General features: G+C 35.9%; 1 protein-coding gene across 2 annotated transcripts in view; it reads right to left on the bottom strand.

Annotated features, from left to right (window-relative positions):
* LOC148954437 (uncharacterized) overlaps nt 1-24592 on the bottom strand; it is a 46887-nt gene that overhangs the window by 5736 nt on the left and 16559 nt on the right. For both annotated transcript variants that reach the window (XM_089087087.1, XM_089087088.1), the window contains exons 3-5: nt 21628-21785; nt 18423-18716; nt 10691-10861 (exon numbers count right to left, since the gene is read on the bottom strand). In XM_089087087.1, the coding sequence (XP_088943213.1) occupies nt 10691-10861; nt 18423-18716; nt 21628-21785 (623 nt within the window). The remainder of the gene's footprint in view (nt 1-10690; nt 10862-18422; nt 18717-21627; nt 21786-24592) is intronic.

Here is a 24592-nt window from a genome sequence, read left to right as displayed (position 1 = left end):
ATTTTTATCCGGAAAACTATTTACCATCATTCAGGATCCTATCTTTTTAACGAAAAAGTACGGTTGATGTTTTTTTTTTTTTTTTTTTTTTTTTTTTTTTTTAGTTCAGTAGGCCATAGCGCAAATTCAGCAAAAATGTAGACCATAGCAAAAAAGAGAAATGAGTGAAGCAAATTAATCCTAAAATTCTGCTTAAATTAAAACTCAGAAATAATTCATCTAACATTTTATTCCATATTAAAAGTGGGGCAATCCTTTTTTTTTTTTTTATACATAAAGTTGAACTTCGAACTCTCTTTGGTAGATCTATTGCCCGTATTTGCATCTGAAGATATATTTATTTTGTAGGAGATTGGTGAGATCCACCATAATTAGGATACAAAGTTTCAGTACTTCAAACTGAAGTATTACAAGCATATTTGTATCTACCACTATGCCAAAATATAACAACAAAGCCAAAACACACAAAAACAACAAAGCAATAACTAACCCAGCCATCGCGGTTCCAGGTATTTCTTCTTTTTTTTTAAGCAGAGCTTTGAAATTTATAGCAGCAAAAAATCCTTCCCCAAAGCAAAAAATTATCTCTACCCAAATAATTTCCCTATATTTCCCACCAACAAACACTATATGTAAACAATGAGTAAATTGAATAGCTTAAAACCCTATGACCAGGAGCTGTGAGGGAAGGGGGAATATCACTCACAGAGGTATGTTTATTGGATCTTTCAACTATTCTGAACCAAATGGCTATCTCAAAATTTTGATCAGATGCCTCTGGGAAAAAAAGTGGCATGGGAGGGGGCTAATTACCATCAATATTTTGGATCACTTCAAAAGGACACTAGAACTTTTAATTTCCATTTAATGAGCCCTTTGTCGATCTTCTAGGACCATTAGTTCGATATGATTACCCTACTACTACTATTACTACTACTAACAACTCATCGCAGCACCAAGCCGCCTGAGGCCAACACAGCTACGCACGCTCCTCCTCCACCCCAATCGATTCAAAGCCTCCCTTTTTACAACCGCCCACAAAGTTCCTATTTCCTTTAAATCTTTCTTTATGATGTCCTCCCACCCCAGACGGGGACGACCTGCTTTCCGTTTAACCCTAGATGGTTGCTTAACTCCTGATTTAATACAAAACCAGCAGCTAACCTCATTTCCTACCTTAACTGCAGCAGTGTTATTCTCGTACATAGAACTAATCACTTTAATGTATTTGTCTGTTATCCTATACAAGGATAAAACCTTTGCTAAAGCTCTTCTATCAACAGAATCGAACGCTTGCTCATAATCTATAAAACTGAGAACCAAAGGTGTTTGACAATTCAGGCACTTCTCAATTATTAGCCTAAGAGTGAAAATTTGGTCAACACATCCTCTACCTTTTCTAAAACCGCACTGCTCTTCTCTTAAAACTTTGTCTACGGCATCTCTCAGTCTAAAAAGTATCATATTACTAAGCAATTTGCTACCTACAGAGACCAGACTAATGCCTCGATAATTACCACACTCACTTTTATCACCTTTCTTATAAAGTGGCTTAATTAAGGTTTTCCTAAAATCGTTAGGTACTTCCCCTTTTTCAAAAATCATATTCATAATCTTCAATAACTTATTTCTAACCTCAGAGCCACCATATTTAAGAAACTCATTTACTACCCTATTAGCACCTGGAGCCTTATTATTCTTTAATCCTTTTAGTACTGTTGCTAATTCCACCCCACAAAACAAATCTTCAGTTACATCCAAAGGATCACAAACTTTTTCATTCTCCTCTATATTTTTTACTGTAACTCTATCTCGGTTAAGCAAGTTCTCAAAATGTTCGGCCCATCTCGCTATAGCTTTCTCCTAATCGCTAATTTCCACCCCATTCCTCTCTTTAACTGGGACAAGTCCGGATTGACTACTACCTCTCAATTTGTTAACATGCCAGTACAATATTTTACTATTATGCCGTCTAGCTGCATCTTCTAAATCCTCGACAATTTTATCCATGGCCTCCACCTCACACCTCCTTAGTTCATATTTCAATGCTTTCTCCACTTTCCTTACATTTCTTTTGTTTTCATGCGATCTATCACTCAGATAGTTCTTATACAAGTCCTTTCTCCTTTCTATTAAACCTAAAGCTTTTTCACTAATATTCTTAGCTGCAGTTCTAGCTTTCTTCCCTAATACACCTTCAGCAACTTCACAAATTATTTTTCTAAAATTATTCCAACCATCTTCCACATTATCAAATTTTAAACTCTCAAGTTTAGTATTCAACTGTTCCTGGAAAGTTTCTCTCAAATTCTCATCCTGGAGTCTACTAACATCATAACTTCCCGGTAGGTAATTACCCTTCCGATATTTCAGCTTTAAATTAACCCTTGACACTACTAGATGGTGATCTTTACTTTTAACATCAATAACAGAACTCCTATATACACTAGTATCTTGTATTGATCCTGCCAGTCTTCGGTTTACTATAACATAATCAATAAGATTTGCTGTCTTACCATCACGTGAATACCATGTTAACTTATGAGCCATTTTATGACCAAACACCGTATTGGTTATAACTAGATTGTTATACCTACAAAATTTCAAAAGTCTGTATCCATTACTGTTTTCTTTTCCTACACCAAATTTACCTAAGCTGGGATACCATCTATCCTTATTTCTACCAACCTGGGCGTTAAAATCTCCCAGTAATAACATCATATTTCTACCTGGGACCTTGTCTATTTGCTCCTGTAACTGTAAGTAAAATTCATCTGAGTCACTAGTATCTCCATCAGTCGGTTCTACAGGGGCGTATACTACTATAACTGATACCCTGAACTTTCTAGTCATAAAATGAGCAATTAGTATTCTATTATTAATACCTTCCGAGCCTAAACTAGACTTGGCAGCTTTCTCATTCATCATGAGCCCTACTCCCTGTGTATGCACCCCTTCCATCCTGCCTGAGTAAACAACTTCTATTTAACCTAATTTCATGCTTGCTACCCCTTGGATATGAGTTTCTGAAACTCCTAATAAATCCAGTTCAAACCGTCTGAATTCGTCAGTAAAATGTCGATATGATAGTTATTTTTTAACGTCGTAATATTCAAAGTTCCTATTTTCATATTCTTTAAATCATTGAAACTATTTTCGCCTCAAGAAAAGCAATGGTACTAGATACCAGTGCAGGACGGGGACCAACACATCTTCTCAAGTCTACACCAAAGTGCTTAAGTCGGATGAGAACCGGGCAGCAAGAAATCCGTGGGACCTCGATCAATGGAGGCAGTGTGCAATCCTGGGCCCATTTTGGTCACAACATGGTATTTAGCACTTGGCGATACTCTTTTATCAATAAGAGTTGAAATCCTGCACAGACAATCTCAAGCCTATTAACTCCGAATCATTATATATTCATGCCTACAAATATTATGCTACTACGGGGAGGCAACCCGTAATAGATAAATTAGCTAGGAAGAGGTTTTTCAGCCCAAAGACGCCCATCAAAACATACCAAGCCCAGAAGAATTGTCCATTAGTCAGAATCCCGTGCGAATGCTGTGTCGTTTACTAGGCTATAATTTCCTCGAGGGGCACCAGTCCTCAAGTGGGAATAGTGTTGACCGCAGGGTCCCCAGTTTTGCAGGTACCCCGAAAAGGTCGAGGCAGCCCTTTGCAGAGGCCGTTGTCCATAGATCTGGATCTTACACCCTGCCGCAGTTGTCCTCCAATAGAGGATCCTCCCACGATGGTGTTCTGCATCACCATGCAATTTAACCCATTACTGGGAGAAGGTTTGGAACTAATGGGACTTGTGGACAAACCAGTGGGCCCTTTTGAGCGTACATTTGAGGGGCCTTCTTCCTCCTCCGCCTGTATTTATGACCCCGGGCGAGGGTGCCTTAGATTCTATTATGGACCCCCAGGGACAAGGTCCCCCCTTGGTCCGTGCCTCTTATGGAGGTACCCTACATATCTGTAGAGCGTTCCCCTATCGCCACCTGGGGACACGCTGAATGGCCTGGGGGAGGCCAGATAAACGGATCACTTTTGTTTTGCAAAGGCCATAACTCAGTGACATATTTAACCTACTACTTATAAATATACATAACTCACTGACTAGGCCTATATAAGTTATATACAGAAATATATAACTCAGTGACATATTTAACCTACTACTTATAAATATGTGTAACTCACTGACTAGGCTTATATTACCCTGGGTATAGATTACCCTGGGTAATAGTAATAATTATAAAAAAAAATCACATCCGTGATCTTTCTTCTGGCAGAACATACAAAATTCCACATATTTGTAGAAAGGAAATCGAAACATCTACGGTAGGGTTTTCGCAAAGGCTGAACCTAATGGTGTAACTTTCATTAAGATCACTTGACTTTTCTGGGGTGCTTCACCCCTTTTCCGAAAATAAAGCAAATTTTCCCAGTCTCCTAGCTGTTGATGGGTAACATTAAACTAAATGAACTATATGTTATATATTTGGAATACGTATAAAAAGCCCGTTTTTTTATGTATAAATTGGCATCAACATTCCTTTTTAGAGTTTCGGGTATTTTTGGGCCGAGTTGCTCCTTGCTTACAGTTTGTTACCACAAACTGTTTGATATTAATAATATTTTCCGGAGATTTCGGAAAACGAAAAAAAAGCATGCAAACAAAAACCCACTAAAATAGAGACAAGCATGAGGACTTACACACGTAAAGGATATACACACACCGCAAGATTATAGCAGGGAAAAGTTAGAAAATCTATTAGAGTCAAGTACATCAGCAAGTTGTGAAAGTTGGGATGTTGTTTGCCTTGTTGAGACGTGGAATCCTCATGTGAAGATTTTCATGTTTTTGAGTGTAGGAGAAATGTTTCGGCAAGTGGTAGATATTATGGAGGAGTTTCTGCGCTTCTAAGGAAGGGTGCATTTAATTTATTTTTTAGGCTAGAAAGTGAGCCTGAAACTTTTATTATGGTTATTATTATCAGTTAAAAATGTTCACCTTGTTGTTTGCGTAGTTTATTTGCCTTCGAATAATAGTTCTTACAGCTGTATACATGGGAATTGATTGAAAATGAAACACAGGCGTAGAAAAGAATGTACCCTTGCCGTGATTTTGTTTTCCTAGGGGACTTCAATCCATATACTAGTGAAGAGGACGAGTGAAGAAATTTGGGATCAGTTGAAAAAGATGATTGGTAATTCGTGTCCAGGAACAGATGGAATATCTACAAAGGCCCTGAGGTTAGGAAGGAAAACTTTATTACCGATGTTAGCCGCAATTTTCTCGTTTTTAGTGGACAAAGCTTGTTGGCCTCGCTCATGGGATACTTCGGTAACAGTGCCTCTTTTTAAGTTACATGAAAACTTTAGGTCTATCTTTACGGGGAATGTGTTAAGTAAATTCTTTTGCATGGTTCTTGAATGTAGGCTAAGAGATTGGTTAGAAAAGGAAGAAATACTTAGCCTGATGCAAGCGGGATTCAGATCGACATTCAGCACTGTTGACCATATTTTTACTTTGGATACACTGAGAAGAAAATTTACTAGAGGAAAAAATGGTCGGCTATTCGTAGCCTTTTTAGACTTGAAAAGTGCTTTTGACTCGGTAAATAGGAGGTTGTTAATTAAAAGTCTGTTAAAAATAGGCTTGCCGTCTTGTTTTATAGCAATAATAGCAGATATGCATTGGAGGGTGAAATTTGTTTTGAAGGTTCTGGAAAATTTTTCTAGGCTAGTTACGTCTCATGTGGGTGTGAAACAAGGATGTACTTTATCTACTAGGGTTTTCTCTTTGTTTGTTAATGATTTAAATAGTTTTATGAAAAGTAATGGAGTCCCTTATGTGTCTTTGGATTGGTTTAGGCCAGTGGTCGGCAAAGTGCGTCTCCAGAGCCGCTTGTGGCTCTTTGGATCCGTAAGTGCGGCTCTGGCACAGATATCCACGGAAGGTAGAATAACATTTTCATTAAAAAAAACTTGGAAAGGAAAAAATTACCTCGTATTTTGATAAATTAAAATTCTTGTATAAATGGAGAACATGAATAATTGTTTGTTTTAGCTAAAAGATAGACTAAAAGGTAATTGAAAATTTACATTGTTGTGAAAATCCGTACCGAACATCGAGTTCAATTTTATTAGTTTTCGCAAACGCAAACACAAACTTTTTCTAAAGTAGTGGGAGTACAAATTGGCATTACAGACTAGCAGATGCAGGGCAAACAGTTTTGTCTTATCTACCATGTCTGCTGTTGTTCTATCGTATTAAAACACAGTTTTACTTTTCAATCAAACAGGACATCTTTCAGGTATTTTTGTACGATTTTATTACACCTGCTATGCTTGTTTGTGATTCCAGTACAAAATTTGTAATCGATTTTTTGACAACTTCTATTTGTCCAAATGTAGGAAGTTTTCTTCCATTTTTGGTCAAACAAGTTTTGGTATTCTGACGATGGAAAACAAATTATTTTTATTTCTTTTTAGTGCAGATGAATGTTTTAATAAAAGTGTATTTTTTTAAAATATTTTTTTTTATTTGTATTTTCATCAATACGATAATGATAACAATTTTTTTACTGGTGGCTTTAGAAAAAATATATTTAGAACATTTTTATAGGCACCCCAATTAACATGGCTACAAAAAAAGTGAAAAATATAAGATCAAAACCGTGAACTTAAAATTGAGTGGATCGAGAATTTCGCGTTTATCCAAAACTTGAATGGAATTCCGACATATCTTATTTGTAAGGAGAAATTCACGCATAACAAGAAGTCAAATTTAGACCCTTTACAAGAAAGCACGCGTCATTTAGCACTAAATATTCACTGTGCACTAAATTAGCATGAAATTAGCATTTAGTGCACTAAATGTGCACTAAAGTAACTACTAAATATCCTGTAATGCAAAAAAAGCAATTGAGGAACTTCAGAAGAGTCAAGAGCCGTCAACTTTTGTGTTTAAATAACTGGATTCAACCTTCCAGAAATATTAATATGGCGAGGTTTGTTGTTAGAAAGAGGTTGCTAAGATAGAGAAACCGTGCACAGACGGCGAATACATAAAAAATTCTTTTGAAAGTGAATCCGAAGAGCACTTTCGTGAATTTGAGAAGAAAGCAGATATTCTTAAAAGAACTAAAAATTAATGTTGTCAGCCAAAACCATTAAAGATAGAACAGTTAAAATGTGTTCGAACATACTATCCAGAATATACGATATATCAAAGATCTGGAATTGGTTTCATCTTAATCAATAGCAGTTGACGAGTCTTGTGAAATAAAAGGTATGGTGCAAGTTTCAAAATTTCTGGAAGAAAATTGTAAAGTTATGGAATTTGTGATCACCATTATCGATCCCATTTTAGTTAAAGCTCTTCATCATTGTCAATTTAAAGAATTTTTATTTGAGATGGAGACTAAGTACACTGAACTTGTGTCTATAACAAGGTACGTTGGTTATCAACAGGAAATATTTAAAACGGCTCACGTCCCTTTTTCTGGAAATAAAACCATTCTTCCTTAAGAAGGGCCTTCACTATCCAGAACTAACAGACGATCAGTGGATCCAAAAATTTTATTTCATGGTAGACGTTACGTCTTATATAAATCACCTTAATCTTAATCTATAAGAAAAAAAAACTTAACTTTTTTGATGTTAGAAGAAGTAATAACATTCGAAAATAGCTCATCCATTTTTGCTCAGGATTTTGAAAGGGAAACATGGTTTCGCTTTCCGAGCCCGCTGAAGCATCGCCAAGAAAATAATTCATCTATTGATAAACACCATTTTAAAACAATAATTTCAAATATGAGGAAAACATTTCTCAGCAGGTTTCAAGAGTTTCCAAACAGGAGAGTAACTCAAGTATTTGTCAAAAATCCTGCTAATGCTACGAAGCCGATTTGAAATTTTCTCCTTTTGAGACTGACATTGATAGCTTTGAAATACAATTACTGGATTTTAAAACAATAATATATTGCGCTCTAAATTCAAATATTTTTTTGAATTGGAAACATCGGAGAAGAAAAAAAATGTGATCTTCGTTCACACTACAAGTGGTCTGCTTTGAATGACCTGAAAAAGGAAGACATGATCATTTTCGACGCTTGGAATAGTATTCCTGACTCTTTGGAGCAGCTGAAAAAGCTCGCGTTTGCTGTTCTTTCCCTTTCCAGTTCTTAATATATATTAGAAAAATCAATTTCTAGCAATCTAACATTATCAAGAGTTAACTGAGAAATCGTCTTATTAATGAAAACTTGAAATCATGACTAAAATTAAAAACAACAGTGCTACAAATTTGATTTAATCAAATCTTTCATTGAGATGCAAGCAAATTGTTAACATTGATACACATTTTTTGGAGTATGAGATTTGTTATATTTCAGCTACTACTTATTTAGTCTAATAAAAATTTGCTAAGCAGCTCCCAGTTTTTTTTTTTAATTATTGTAATGTTCATATTTGGCTCTTTGGCTGATAAGTTTGTTGGCCACTGGTTTAGGCCATCATGTATGTTATTCGCGGATGACATAGCTCGTGGCAGATAGTGGATTTAGAGTTTAACACTAAGAAGTCAGTAGTATTAGCATTTAGGAGCAAAGGGGATGTTGATTTTAATTTTGGAGGAACGATGTTAGGGGTTAAAGAAGAATTTGTTTATTCGGATGTTAAGTTTAGTGCATTAAGGGAGATGTCTAGGCATGTAGAAGATTGTAATTTTGAAGGGGTAATACACTAATAAATATGCTTTTGAGAAGTAATTTATGTCAGCTAGCTGACTTGAGGATCCAGAAAAGAGTTTTCCAGATAAAAGTAGCTTCTAGTCTGTGTTGGGGTTCTGAGGTTTGGGGTTTTGCTAAAGCAGCTAAGCTAGAAGTAGTTCAGCTAAGATATTTTAAGAGAATTTTAGGCTTGAAGGATTCATTTAGTTCAAGTGTTACAGAAAGGGATTCTGTAACGAGAATAACACTGCTGCGGTTAAGGTAGGAAATGGGGTTAGCAGCTGGTTTTGTATTAAATCAGGTGTTAAGTAAGGTTGTGTTCTATCTCCGATTGTATGGATCATTTTGATGTACTTTGTCTTAAGGAGCACATGAAAGGCAATGCGAGACCACGGAATAAAATGGGGAGGAAAACGTCTCCAGGACTTGGATTATGCTGATGATTTAAGCATCCTAGATGAAAGTGTGAGCAAAATGAATGAAGTTTTAGAGGTTTTGCGAGTTCAGGGTGTTAGCATTGGTTTGAAAATTAATGTTAGGAAGACTTAGTCACTAAGGTTAGGAATAAGTGAAGATGAAAAGGTGACGTTGGGTAATGAAAAGATTGATCAAGTGGGCAGCTTAACTTACCTTGGTAGTATTATTAGTAAAGATGGTGGGAGCAGTGAAGATGTTAAAAATAGAATAGCCAAGGCTCAGCGTTTTTTTTTTACAGTTAAAAAAAGTCTGGAAGAATAGGAAGATAAGTCTGCTAACCAAGTCTAGAATATTAGCAGCTACAGTGATCACAGTGGTCAAATATGGCTCTGAAACATTGACGCTCCAAAAAGCGGATGAAGATTTGCTAGATGTTTTCAAGAGAAATTACTTAAGGATTGCTCTGGGTACCCGGTTGAATGACCGTATTTCAAACAATAGGCTATGCGAAAAATGTGGCTCAATGCAGCTCTCTAGGGCTGTAATGAAAGAAAGGTTCAGGGGGCTAGGGCACGTTGTGCGGATGAAGGATGACAGATTGCCGAATATTGTTCTTTTCGGCCAACCGTCTAGGGCTAAATGGAAAGCAAGTCACCCTCGTCTGGGGTGGGAAGACGTCATAAAGAAAGATTTAAAGAAAATGGGAACTTCGTAGGAGGGTGTAAAGAGGGAGTCTTTAAATTGGTTGGAATGAAAAAGGAGCGTGCAAAGCTGTATTGGCCTTAGGCGGCTCGATGCTGTGGTGACTTATTAATAGTAACAGTAGTAGAATGAAGGAAAAGGCCCAATGGGTGAAAGCGTTTCAGTATGGAAGGAAAGCGTTTCAAACCCTAAGTAACATAGAAATCCAAGAGTGGAAAGCTCACAAGGATCAATCTATGTCATTGAGGTTTTACTCCCAAGCTAAAGAGTGTTGGGGGAGCAGGCTTATTTTAAATTTCGGTTGAATAAAGACGATTTTAAGAATTTGTTGTTGGTAAGAGGTGATAGTTTGGATTTAGGTGAGAGAAGGAAATTTTTGGGAAAGTTTAGGCTGAACCCCTATTTTTGCCCTATGTGTGGATGTGTGAATGAGAATTTATTTCATTTTGTATCCAAGTGTGAAGAGCTGTCTGAGTTGCGGAATGAATGTTTTGGACGAGTGTTTGGGAGTGAATGCTGGTTAATTAAGCGGATGGCTGATAAGAGAGGAACGAATGTGCTATTAAACAGTTGTCTAAGTTTCTTCCTTGGGGGATTGAACATAGGTAATCATGTTTGAGGGGATAGCTTGCTGCAGTTTCTTGTTTGGTGTTTCTTTTTTGTCTTTTAGTTGTTCTTTTTTTCTTTTTTGATTTATATTACCTAAAGTTGTATTTTGTTCCTGAGCTTTGTTTGTAGACTGCATTATGTGTTGCTATGGCCCGCAGGCTTTCTGCAATAAATATTATATTATCATTAAGGTTCTACCAAAAGGAATTTTTACTTACCCTGATTTTGTTCATTTGTTCCGGGACTTGCCGTCTCTTCATTTCCTCCGTCAAGCTCCACCGGATCACTAGTCACTTGTGTTTCTCCTTGAATTTCATCTCCCTTAGTATTGTCATTTTCAATCTTAAACATCTCCACTGAAGTTCCTAAATTTCCAGTTATTGCGTTACCTAGAGAGATTCCAATAAATTGTGGAGGAAACGATGATTACTAAAAGTGGGATTAGCTGATATTTCCCACATACAAAGATTGAGCAAAATTAACAAAAAAGACGAATATTGAAATCAAATGTAAAAACTATTTTCAATTTCTAAGAAAATTTGGGAGCTTATGCACCCCCACTTACTTGAATCAAAAGAGAGTTCAAAAAACGTAAGCGACTGCTAAAATACAAATGACAAAACCTTAATTACGAAAAAAACCTCATCTTTATCAGCACCAGAGGCTACTCAAAAATGGGTGATAAACTGCTTGAGTGGTTCGGAGAAGAAAAAAGGAATGGTCAAGCTTCACTACAGGTATAGCCGCATTCCAATAATCTCTTCTTACAAACAAATACATGTACAAGTTTAAATTATGTTGCATAACATTTATTGTTTGCTGGTAGATGGCATGTGTATGAGTAACTTGGTCCAGATCTCACTTGAATTGGCCAAAAGTAGAAACTAAATTTGAGTCTGAAAGCTGAATGTGACAGGAATCGAGTTTTGTAATTCAAGGCAGATTTCACGAAACCGTATGAAAAATGTCCTCGTGGACAAAAAATTTATTTGTTCCTGTTTTGGGTTGAAGTTGAAAAATATGCTTCTTTACCACGCAAAATTCTGTTAAAATTTACCACGTTTTTTTCTGTTTAAAAAAATTCTGTTAAAATCTGTTAAAATTCTGTTACAAAATTTACCAATTTACCACGCAAAATACTATTTATGCAGTAGTAAGTGTACTATTAGTGTTCTTGCTCGGGCAGTTATTCAAAGCAGTCCTTGCGTAGGATACTGAATTATTAACAGAATTAAGGCAAATCGAAAAATGGGTATCAAACGCAAAGGCCATTTGCGCTTGATACAAATGCATTTTTATCTTTAAAGTGCATGTTTTAAAGATGAACTTCGCCTCCAATCACTCTTATCTTTTTTCTTAACTAAAAATGGTATTTAATGGTTTCCAAGTTTGTCGATTAAAAATATAGGGCTGATTGTGCAACACAGACGTCCAAAAACTAACAATTTCAAGCACACTTTCACAAATAAAGCATATATCACACATTGTTGAATTCACATTTATGCAAGGATTTTGCACCTGCATGTATGCAGGGCCCTAAGTAGGCTCATTTGGGCCCTCATTTAACCAAGAAAAATGGCGTAGATGTCATTTTCAAACTTAAGAAATAATTGCCAAAAATTGCTTGCTAAGGTGTTGGCAAAGGGAGGATCAGGATGGTAATTCATGTTCAATCATACTTCGAGCCTTCTGGTCTACATTATCCTGCTAATCCTCCATTTGAGAACAGCCTAGCAAACAGTTTTCGGCAATTACCAAAAAATACGATAATTTCGAAAAGCTTATCTTTAGACGATGCTAGTTGTAATTCTACGAAGACACTATTTTTAAGTTTAGGTCCGTTTGCTTAAACAAAGTACAAACAACATGACATGATAATGAATCACAATGAATATGTGATTAGAGAACAAGCGAAATTTAGGATTGCATCAGCTAATACAAAAAAAAAATGGAATAAACGACAGCGAGAATCACAAAGAATTGCAAGCAAAAATTTTGGACTTTGATTATAAATACTTCACCCGGCTGATCCTCCCTTTGCGAACAGCTCAGCGACCGATTTTTGGAAATTATCCCAAAAGTTTGAAAAAGTCAGATACGACCTTTGGGTAAAAGCTACGATATTTTAAATTTAATATTAATAATTGTTTCAATCATTGATTGTATTAATAGCTATGCATTAATAGACAACAATTTTAATGGTCGAGATTCAGCTTCAGCCATCTATCGAATTATGTTTTTGAAACTTCCGTTGCATTATATGTCGAAATACGCTGAAAATAGGCGAAAAGAAAAGAAGAGAAAATAAGTATTTTTGTTTTGTTTTTAGATCAAATTTAGATCATTTTCAAAGAAAGTCTGATCAATATCATACTTCTGGCTTGGAGAATGATTAGATCTGAAACTAGAGAATCGAAAGATATAAATATTTTGCCCTTCAATGGTTGGTTCTTGGTTGTCTTATGAAGCAAATTATGGCATATTTTGGCCACACAGCAGAGCTTAATGGTCAACCATTCTTATATGTTTTGGTATTTGGTTTTCTTCTTCTTCTATTTAACAGCAGGCGGGCTTTTCAGTAAAACTATTTAGCCCTTTTCCTTTTGCTTCACTCTGTGGGCTACAGAGCTACTGGCTTGATTGCCTCATATTTATTAGATATATTCAGATATCTTTCAGCAGATCTTTCGACTCTAGGAGTTCAAATATAAGATGATAGATGTCGATTTCTATGCTCTGTGTGCAGGTATAGTCGGCTAGGCTCTTGGCTGATAGCGGGATTTTGTGGTGTTTGAAGTATTTTAACAGTTTACAAAGCAAGGTATGTTGTGCAGACGTCAGCATATTACATTCAAATAGGCAATGGTCAATTGTTTCATTATTCATATTACAGTGCCTGCAAAGAGGGGACAGGGGAATTGAACCACGTGAATTAGAAAGCTTATATGAGAATGCAAGAAAATTTAGTCCATTTGGTCCAGAACGAATTCTATGATAAATTTTAGAAAGATACTTATTTGGAAAGGGGGAAAAGAGAGGATTAATAGGATTAAAATTAATATCTGATAGCCTCCATCGGTAAATATCTCTAATTGGGATTGGTCTCCCACTTGGCTGGTCAATATTTATAGCATTTTTTGCTATTTCATCAACCTGATGATTACCACTTATACCAGAGTGTTTAGGAATGTACTGAAAGTAAGTTTTTATGCCACTTGAAGCAAGATTATCAATAATACTGTGACAATGATAAGTGTCAATGTCCAACTTATATTGAGGAGCTGAGGCCAGCAACTCAAGGCTTGATAAAGAGTCGGAATAGATGATAATATTATTCGAATTTTCAATCAAAGGTTGGTTTTGCTTAAGGTGTTCTAATGCCATGATTATGGCATTTAACTCAGCAGACATTATAGAAAAATTATTAAATAATCTCTCGCCCATTGCAATTTTCAGGTCAGGAAGGAAAACACCACTTGCAACCTTCTCATTCATTTTGGACCCATCACCAAATATATGGAAGGGATTATTATAGGTAATTGTATTAAGTTCTGCAAATTTTTTCTGGACAAAAGCAATGGGGGTTAAATCTTTATTCCATTTTGAAAATTCAGTATTTATTATAGGAGATGACCAATTCTATGGAGGGGATTGGGGGAAAGTAGGTGCAATAGACTTTGCTGGTACAGGGAACTTCTTTTGAGTATTGGCATACTCATCTGCAATACCTCTATACATGGCTGGATTTCTTAACCAATTATGTAATGTGTGTGAGCTATTTGATTCAATTTTTGTAAGATGTTTTATCAAGAGTAAGCTACGTCTCTCCCTTATTGTTGTTAATCCACTCTCCATAAGCAGAAACTTGGTGCTTGTGGGTTTCCTAAGACCAAATATGAGACGTATTATATCATTTTGTGTTGTTTCAATTTTTTGCATCTGGGTCTTTGCACATGCACCATAGACAATGAGCCCATAGTCAATATGGGGTGGTTTTGCTTCTCTCAGAAATTAGTTCTTCTTGTTCTTCAATAGAAACTTACAGCTGTTTTCCCCCTAATAAATCAGTAGTTTATTTCCTACTTCTGCAATATAAGTTGCAGTTCTAAGATAATTGCAAAATCACACGCTTCGCTGGGAACATATTACCTTAATAATCATAATTATTTATTTTTAACCCACTATAAATAACATGACAAAAATGGAATGATGAATTACAAAAGAAAAAAGTAAGTAATGTTTATAGGCCATTCCAATGAGAATGGGAAACACCAAATAGTTTCTCTTGAAAGATGAATGAAAAACAATTTGAAAGGAGAAAGGGTGTTCAAAGGAGCATGTGTCATAATAAGTCGGTCAAAAATGTAAAACTCATTAAAATACATGAAATTATATTTTTGGCTATGCAGATGGGAAATGCAGTAATTGTCAGAAGTATAGATAGTATACTTCTATAGGATAGTATAGATGGAAAATACATTAAGAAAGTACTGCTTAAAGTACTTGGAATGCATGGTTTTTCAACAGTATAGGTTGGAAAAGCATTAAGAAAGAAGTATAGATGGAATTTATAGTATTATAGACGGAATGCTTCTATATAGAAGTGAAAATGGGAAATACATTAAGTAAGTACTGTCTAATGTACCTAGAATGCATGGTTTGTCAAAAGTATAGGTTGGAAATGTATTAAGTAAGAAGTATAGATGAAATGTATAGATTAATAAATGGAATGCTTCTCATATAAGTAAAGATCGGGGATACATTAAGTAAGTACTATGAATGCATGGTTTGACAGAAGTATAGGTTTGAAATGCATTAAGTAAGAAGCAGAGACGGAATGTATAGAATTACAGATGCAATGCTTTATATAGAAGTAAAGATGGGATATGAATTAAGTAAGTGCTGTTTAATGTACCTGGAATGCATGGCTTGTCAAAAGTATATGTTGAAAATGCATTAAGTAAGAAGCATAGATGGAATGTAGAGAATTATAGATGGAATGTTTCTATATAGAAGTAAAGATGGGAAATACATTACGTAAGTACTGTCTAATGTACCTGGAATGCATGGTTTGTCAAAAGTATAGGTTGAAAATGCATTAAGTCAGAAGTATAGATGAAATGTAGAGAATTATAGATGGAATGTTTCTATATAGAAGTAAAGATTGGAAATACATTCAGTAAGTACTGTCTAATGTACCTGGAATGCATGGTTTGTCAAAAGTATAGGTTGGAAATGCATTAAGTCAGAAGTATAGATGGAATGCCTCTATATAGAAGAAAAGATTGGAAATACATTAAGTAAGTACTGTCTAATGCACCTGGAATGCATGGTTTGTCAAAAGTATAGGTTGGAAATGAATTAAGCAAGAAGTATGAATGGAATGTATAGAATTATAGATGGTATACGTCTATACAGAAGTAAAGATGGGAAATACATTAATTAACTAACGTCTAATGTACCTGAGATGCAAAATTTGTCAAAAGTATAGGTTGGAAATGTATTAAGTAAGAAGTGTAGATGGAATGTATAAGATTATAGATGGAATGCTTCTATATAGAAGTAACGACAGAAAATACATTAAGTAAGTACTGTCTAATGTACCTGAAATGCATGGTTTGTCAAAAGTGTAGGTTCGAAATGCATTAAGAAAGGAGTATAGAAGGAATGTATAAAATTGTAGATGGAATGCTTCTATATAGAAGTAAAGAGAGAAAATACATCAAGTAAATACTGTCCAATGCACCTGGAACGCATGGTTTTTCAAAAGTATAGGTTGGAAATGAATTAAGTAAGAAGTATAGATGGAATGCCTCTATATAGAAGTAAAGATTGGAAATACATTAAGTAAGTATTGTCTAATTCACCTGGAATGCATAGCTTGTATAGTATAGGTTCGAAGTGCATTAAGAAGTATAGATGGAATGTATAGAATTATAGATGGAATAATTCTATATAGAAGTAAAGATGGGAAATACATTAAGTAAGTCCTGTCTAATGTACCTGGAATGCATGGTTTGTCAAAAGTATAGGTTGTAAATGCATTAAGTAAGAAGTATAGATGGAATGCCTCTATATAGAAGTAAAGATTGGAAATACATTAAGTAAGTACTGTCTAATGTACCTGAAATGCATGGTTTGTCAAAAGTGTAGGTTCGAAATGCATTAAGAAAGGAGTATAGAAGGAATGTATAAAATTGTAGATGGAATGCTTCTATATAGAAGTAAAGAGAGAAAATACATCAAGTAAGTACTGTCCAATGCACCTGGAACGCATGGTTTGTCAAAAGTACAGGTTGGAAATGAATTAAGTAAGAAGTATAGATGGAATGCCTCTATATAGAAGTAAAGATTGGAAATACAGTAAGTAAGTATTGTCTTAATTCACCTGGAATGCATAGCTTGTCAAAAGTATAGGTTGGAAATGAATTAAGTAAGAAGTATAGATGGAATGTATAGAATTATAGATGGAATAATTCTATATAGAAGTAAAGACGGGAAATACATTAAGTAAATACTGTCTAATCTACCTGAAATGTATGGGTTGTCAAAAGTATAGGTTCGAAGTGCATTAAGTAAGAAGTATAGATGGAATGCCTCTATATAGAAGTAAAGATTGGAAATACATTAAGTAAGTATTGTCTAATGCTACCTGGAATGCATAGCTTGTCATAAGTATAGGTTCGAAGTGCATTAAGTAAGAAGTATAGTTGGAATATGTAAAGGTATAAGTAGTATACTTCTATGTAGAAGTATAGATGGAAAAGACATTAACAAAGTACTGCTTAAAGTACCTGGAATACATGGGTTGTCAGAAGTATAGGTCAAAGTTGGACAAATAGTTTTTCTCAGGTGATCATAAAGACCTTAGACCTTAGAAGAGGAGGGATAAGAGTTCTGGAGCTCATTTTCGGTAGAAATCTTCGAAAAGTGAAATTAATTATGAATTTGCAATATGAGTAAATATCTGCTTAAAATATGAAATCCTAATTAGCCATTCCCACTGGTATATTGATAGAAATTTATTCATTATGGGACTCCAAAATGTTAGTCTTATACAAATGAAGACGATTTTGCCATCCAAAAGAAGTACGTCTCAGATCAGATTAACATTTTGCCTTTTTTTCCGTAGTAAAACAAACAAACAAAGAGAGAGAGAGAGAGAGAGAGAGAGAGAGAGAGAGAGAGAGAGAGAGAGAGAGATAGAGAGAGAGAGACAGAGACACAGAGAGACAGAGAGAGAGAGAGAGAGACACACAGAGAGACACACAGACTGACAGACAGAGAGAGAGAGACAGAGAGAGAGAGAGAGAGAGAGAGAGAGAGAGAGAGAGAGAGAGAGAGAGAGAGAGAGAGAGAGAGAGAGAGAGAGAGAGAGAGAGAGAGAGAGAGAGAGAGAGAGAGAGAGAGAGAGAGAGAGAGAGAGAGAGAGAGAGAGAGAGAGAGAGAGAGAGAGAGAGAGAGAGAGAGAGAGAGAGAGAGAGAGAGAGAGAGAGAGAGAGAGAGAGAGAGAGAGAGAGAGAGAGAGAGAGAGAGAGAGAGAGAGAGAGAGAGAGAGAGAGAGAGAGAGAGAGAGAGGGGGAGAAGGAGAGAGAGAGGAGGGAGGGAGGGAGAGAGAGAGGAGGGGAGCGAGAGAGAGAGAGAGAGAGAGAGAGAGAGAGAGAGAGAGAGAGAGAGAGAGAGAGAGAGAGAGAGAGAGAGAGAGAGAGAGAGAGAGAGAGAGAGAGAGAGAGAGAGAGAGAGAGGGGGAGGGGGAGAGAGAGAGAGAGAGGAAAAGGGAGACAAAGAAAAGCAGAGAAAGAGAAAAGGCCAGAGACAAAGAGACACGGAGATAGGCAAGCAGAGAACAGAATACAAGAGGGAGAGAACGAGAAAGTGAGCTAATGTTAAAACTATAGTTTTAACCCTAACCCCCGTCCTGGATACGGCTTTGATTACTATACAACTTACCATTATGAAATCCTTTATTATCTTCTTCAGGTCCAGTTAGTAAACACTGGACAGCCTCAGTAACCTCAGTAGAAACTCCATTTGTAAGAAGCTGACTAGTGCTATTCTCATAACTGAACTCGTTTTGAGATGGCAAGTCACGAAAAGTTTCATCAACAGTGACTATTTTTTCACTATTGGCTTTCAAAAACATCACAGTCCTATGATCATTGCTTTTGATAAGGGGTTTATCAGGCAAGAGGGATAAACCAGTTTCTTCATCGAGTTCCATCTTGTGAGCACGTAATAAGTGAGCTATAAATAAATGGAGAAAAGTTTGGAAAAACGCTAGGAAAGACAAATGTCAGAAATCTAAGCAATTTTTTCCAAGCGGAATAAAGCAAATGCTTTGACCAAGGCCCTATTTCTTATCTTTGACTAGCTATCTTTAACTTCTTAGTATTAACAAGATTCTACCTTCTAGATCTATCTTCAAGAACCACAGAAATTTTATTCATAATTTTCTTTTCCCATATGCCTGATTAGTATTTCTAATGTCTTCTCTATTTCTCTTACTTCCCTGCTTTACTAATTTAATCTATTATGAAAAAAACCTTTTATTTTCAACCAAGTTTTAAGTATTTTCGTTAATGTTTCTTGCCGCTTCTTCTCATTCCATCCACCTTCTACATTATCAAATTTTTAGTTTTCCAATTATTTGCCAATTTTTACCTTGTTAGTAGTTCCTCCTTCTAAATTTCTCCTTTAAGTTAGCCCTAGAAAATCCTAGATGATGTCTTGACTTTTAACATCAATAAAACTTTCTAAGAATAAGTGAATGTAGGAAGTTAAACATGAGTAAGTGAAAGCTTTTCACCAAACCGGACAGAATTTTCCGTTTTAACCTTGCCATACCAGAAACAAATGCCTGGACACGCTCTTATGAAAGGTACAACGAAACCCAATTCTCAAGTTTCAGAAATTTTATCCACGAGTACATACATACATGTATACATATAAACCAAAGCTTGAGTCTTCCTGAAGCTAGCCCCTATAGGTAAAATCACATTTCATGAAAAAAATTTTACTCATCACCCTCACCGGTTACCCAAACAGTATGAAAATTATAGGTCGCCCCGTTCGCCTGCGAGTCCAGGGGACTTGTCGGTCATGTGTCAATCCAAAAACTCGGTTGCCCACCTTAGACTCTAGACGGTGGGCCTATTAGTCTTAGGTCGCTTATTCGCCTGCGAGTCCAGGCGACTCTGGTGGTCATGTGTCAATCCGAAAACTCGGTTGCCCACCCGAGACTTTAGACGATGGGCCTATTAGTCTTAGGTCGCTTATTCACCTGCGAGTTCAGGCAACTAGGTGGTCATGTTTCAATTCGAAAACTCGATTGCTCACCCAAGACTTTAGACGGTGGGCCTATTAGTCTTAGGTCACTTATTCGCCTGCGAATCAAGGCGACTTGGTGGTCATGTGTCAATTCGAAAACTCGATTGCCCACCTGAGACTTTAGACGGTGGGCCTATTAGTCTTAGGTCGCTTATTCGCCTGCTAGTCCAGGCGACTTGGTGGTCGTGTGTCAATCCAAAAACTCAGTTGCCCACCCGAGACTCTAGACGGTGGGCCTATTAGTCTTAGGTCACTTATTCGCCTGCGAGTCCAGGCGACTTGGTGGTCATGTGTCAATTCGAAAACTCGGTTACCCACTCGAGACTCTAAACAGAGGGCCTATTAGTCTTAGATCGCTTATTCGCCTGCGAGTCCAGGCGACTTGGTGGTCATGTGCCAATCCGAAGACTCGGTTGCCAACCTGAAACTCTAGACAGTGGGTCTATTAGTCTTAGGTCGCTTATTCACCTGCGAGTCCAGGCGACTTGGTGGTCATCTGTCAATTTGTTGATAGATAGTATATCATCCATCCTAGTACAGAACTAAGGTAGATAGGCACAGAGTAAGGGTAATTAAAATAGTCTATCAGTTCTATGAGCCATTTGAAGGCAATTGGAGACCCCCCCCCCATAAAAAATGATTAACAGATTTATGATTGACCATGTCCACAGGACTTGCAGGCAATTGGGCAACTGAGGTTGTCCATATGCAATGGGGATGATCGAGATTCTTGGGTTGACTTATGATAGACAATATCCACTAGACTTGCAGGAAAATGGGGGACTGAAGTCAACTGGACTCGCAGGTGAACAAGAGACCTAAGCCTAATAGGCCCACCTGCCTAGAGTGTCAGGCGGACGACCAAGTTTTAAGATTGACAGATTACCACCAAGTCACCAGGACTCGGACCTAAGGCTGATAGGCCCATGCGCCTGGAGTTTCAGACGGGTGACTCAATATATAAGCTCAGACAGTTCCAATAACACAAGATTAATTAAAAATTGGTTGACCGACAAGTCGCCTGGACTCACAGGCGAACAAGCAACCTAACCCTAATAGACCCGCCCGCCTTGAGTATCAGGCTGGTGACCCGAAGGGGGTATTTTCTGGGGGGAGGGTAAACGCCGGCTCTCCGATTATCTTCCAGAGTATAAAAATAAGATGCCGTTTAAAATATACAGCCTGAGCATAGGATATACATTCCTATAATCGAGAGTTTACGAATCCATATACATGGCTATATACAGAAATGGCACAAGGATTACTTGCTATATATAAGCTTAGTGCCTGAAATGTGTACCATAATCAAGATTATTACTTCCAAGCAAAGCTAAGGGGCAATTATGATTATGATCAGCTTTAAGTTATTACTTAATTTATGTAATTACTTAGTAAAGTAATTACTTAATTTAAGAAATTACTTAGTAAAGTAATTACTAAATAAGTTGAATAGTGTTCCCTTGAACACGCAGAAACTTTACTCACTTGTCATTTTTCAATTTTTCTAAGGAAAAGAACAAAAAACGGAATTTTTTTATGAAAATACCACCCTCCCCAATAGTTATTTTTCAAAGTCTGGGTGGGGGGGGGGGCAAAAATCTAAAAGGGGGATCAGGTTCCCACCCACTGATGGACGCCGCTGAATCTATTTAATGTGGAAATATTTAGCACGGGAAACTGAGAAACAAGCAGAGTAAAGAGTCATTTAAACTTTAAAGAAAAGACAAAAAATACCAAAAAAATGAAAAAGTAAATCAATAAATTAAATTATTAAAAGAAAGATTAAAAGAGTAAAGCAAAGAAAAGTTGAGTAAGGATATATTTTAACCTTTTAAATTGTACTTCTCATTGAATGTCCGACCACAGAGTTTACAGGCATAGGCTTTTGTTCCATTGTGAAAGCGCATGTGACGTTTAAAGCTGGAATTCTTTGGAAAACTCTTTCCACATTCTTGACATAGGTAAGGCTTCTCTCCGGAATGAACTCTAAAAAAACAAACAGCATAATAAGAAATTAAGGTATGTATATCCAGAAGGAAAAGATAAGTTTAAAATATGAAAAATCATAAATGTAGTCGGCTTTGTGGGAGAAACAGGCCTACTCCAGAGACTGAAAGTTTGAAATTTATATAAATTAAACTATACTTTATCTAATTACATTGACAGGTTTCCAAAGCCCATTGTTCCACCTATTTGCGATTTTTTTATTTCTTAGAAGTCTCTTAGAAGGATTTTTAGAAGGATTTATTTAGATATTTAGGTATTTATATTGATTCAACTCTGTCGTTTAAAACGCATATTAGTAAACTTAAAGCAACAGTGTCCAGGAATCTCGGTTGTTTGCATAGATTAAAGTTTCTGTTTCCATACCAAATCATTAGAACTTTATATTTCTCATTAATTGATTGTTATTTCCAGTATTGTCCGACTGTTTGGATGCTGACTTTCCCTTCACATTTACGAGGACTCCAAATTGTTCAAAATAAATCAATAAGAATTCTGGACCATTTTTTAGCACACCCTAGGAAGACAGAGGAATTATCTGAAACTTAAACTTCTTTTCTATTTCTTGATATTCTCGATATACAACAAATTTTTCACCTTAATTTGGGCATTTGGTTTTTGAAAATTTAATATAAAGATTATTTTTTCAATAGCATGAAACCTTTTGGTTGAAAATAGACATAGCCATTTATCAAGAGCTAGGATTAAGTTTCTTTTCCCGTTTGTTAAAATTGAGAGATCAAGACTAAGTTTAAGATATCAAATTCCTCATATTGCGAATAAATATAAGTTATTTGAATTAGTAAGTGAATCACCATCACTATACATATATAAAAAGAAATTGAAAAAGATGGTCCTTTCAGCCTACAGTAGCGGGGATTCATTGTATTATTGATTTATTTATAAATTGTTAAGTAAATCCCATCCCTATCTCCGTGAGTCGATAGTTAAGTTATGTATGTATGTTTTTTTTTTTTGTTTTTTTTTTATCAATCCTTATTTAAATTTAATTTAAATAATGTTATGTTATTATAAAATTTTCTTTTCTTTCTGAAGCTATGTTAGCGAGAAGTGTAATTTTTTTTTTCCCCTATTGTTTGATAAAGGAGACATTACGAGATTCCTCTCTTCTCCTTTGTATAAAATTTATGTATGTGTTTTTGTTAAATAAAGTCAAGTCTCCAATTACGGGCTAAAGTCAACACATCTAACAAAGCAAAAATTTTGGTATCTTTTATGTTTTAGTAAATCCAAGTTATATTGTGCTCACAATGCCACTTTTTTGTCTAAACTTGAAAAACCAATTAGAATTCTTGGTTTTACGCACTAATTTTTCAAAAGTTCGTCTTTTTCAGCAAATTTAGGTTTCTGACTTAGAACAGTTTGTTATTTACAAAATTTTTCAGAAAGTAAAATACTGTGGTAAATTAAGAAATGTAGTCAGATTTTTCTCTAGCAGCAATAGTTTTTGGTTGTTTGTTTTTTGTCTGAAGCACCACTAATTTCACACCAAAGACCTTAGAAATGTGGTATCGGGATTATAGAACTAAAGAAATAACAAGCTATAAGCACTGAAAAAAAAAAATCAAAAAAGGCTATATCAGTGAAACTTTCTAAATAATTGTCTTTTTTATGAAAGTCTAAAACGCTTATCTTTTGAATTTCTCACGGCTATCGTCAGTTAAAGTTTGAGTAAAATGTAGTAGCTTTTGCCACAAAAAAGAGTAGGCCAACTCTGCAATTACGTCTCTAAAATAAAACTCCTAAAGCTGCTCCAACACCAGTGCACCAAACGCAACCAATCAGCTTGAAAAGATTGTTTCCACACGTACTTTAAAGAAAGCCCTTTTCAATCCCTAAGCATTTTCACTAACATCCTTTTTCTCCTTAAAGTTTATGTAGGCAGGATAAGGCTTCTAATTACCTTGGGAGGTATACGCTTTTCGCCACTAACCCTGTGCACCATAAAACAAACAAAATGGATCAAAATCTGAGTGGAAAATAGACTGAGCAAGTATTTGCTACAAAATAATTTTCAAACTAAAAATGAGGGCTTCGAAACTAACATTATAGTAGCTGGGTCGATGTCCAACGTTACATCAAATTAGCACCTTTCAAACCTAAACACAAGGAGAGAAAAAGACAACTACTAATGAACAGTCAAAAGGACCATACAGTATATTTTTTAAATTTGGACCTAAAAGGGTCTGACAACCCAACCACCCCCAAAAAATTCCCTAATCCCCTTAAAAGATTAGATAAAGCCATATAAAAGATTAGATAAAGCAAAATAAAAATGCCAAAATAAGACATTAGTTTCTCTATATATTTTCATCATTTGATGTTGCTTTACATTTGACTGAAAATAAAAGATCCACTTTAGCCAAAGTGACACCATATGTTTGCACAAATTTCCTTCACTGGCCTTGGTTTTGTGTACTCACCTAGCTGTAACTATTATATAATCAATTTAGAAAGTTCAAAAAGAAAGGATAAAAGCTCAGATAAAACTATTAGATTATTTGCCAACACAATAATTAATGTCATGTTCATTTCCTTACTTCTGTCCAGCTGTTTTTGTGTTTTCATAGAGGCTTCTTGCTAGTTGTATACTTCTTACTTTGTGTTTGTCATAGAGTAGCAATTTGTATAATTATTAGTTGGATCTTTTTTTTTCTGCTCTATTTTGGATTTTGTTTTGACATAATGCAGAAGACGCCCAGTTTCATGCTACTACTAACAACTCACCATAGCACCAAGCCGCCTGAGGCCAACACAGCTCCGCACGC

This window comes from Artemia sp. Qi Xiang Cuo, chromosome 3 (genome assembly GCF_049724085.1).
Source record: "Artemia sp. Qi Xiang Cuo chromosome 3, ASM4972408v1, whole genome shotgun sequence".
NCBI classification, from domain to species: domain Eukaryota; kingdom Metazoa; phylum Arthropoda; class Branchiopoda; order Anostraca; family Artemiidae; genus Artemia; species Artemia sp. Qi Xiang Cuo.
Note: the sequence above shows the minus strand (reverse complement) of the source record. Positions and strands in the feature narration are given on the sequence as shown.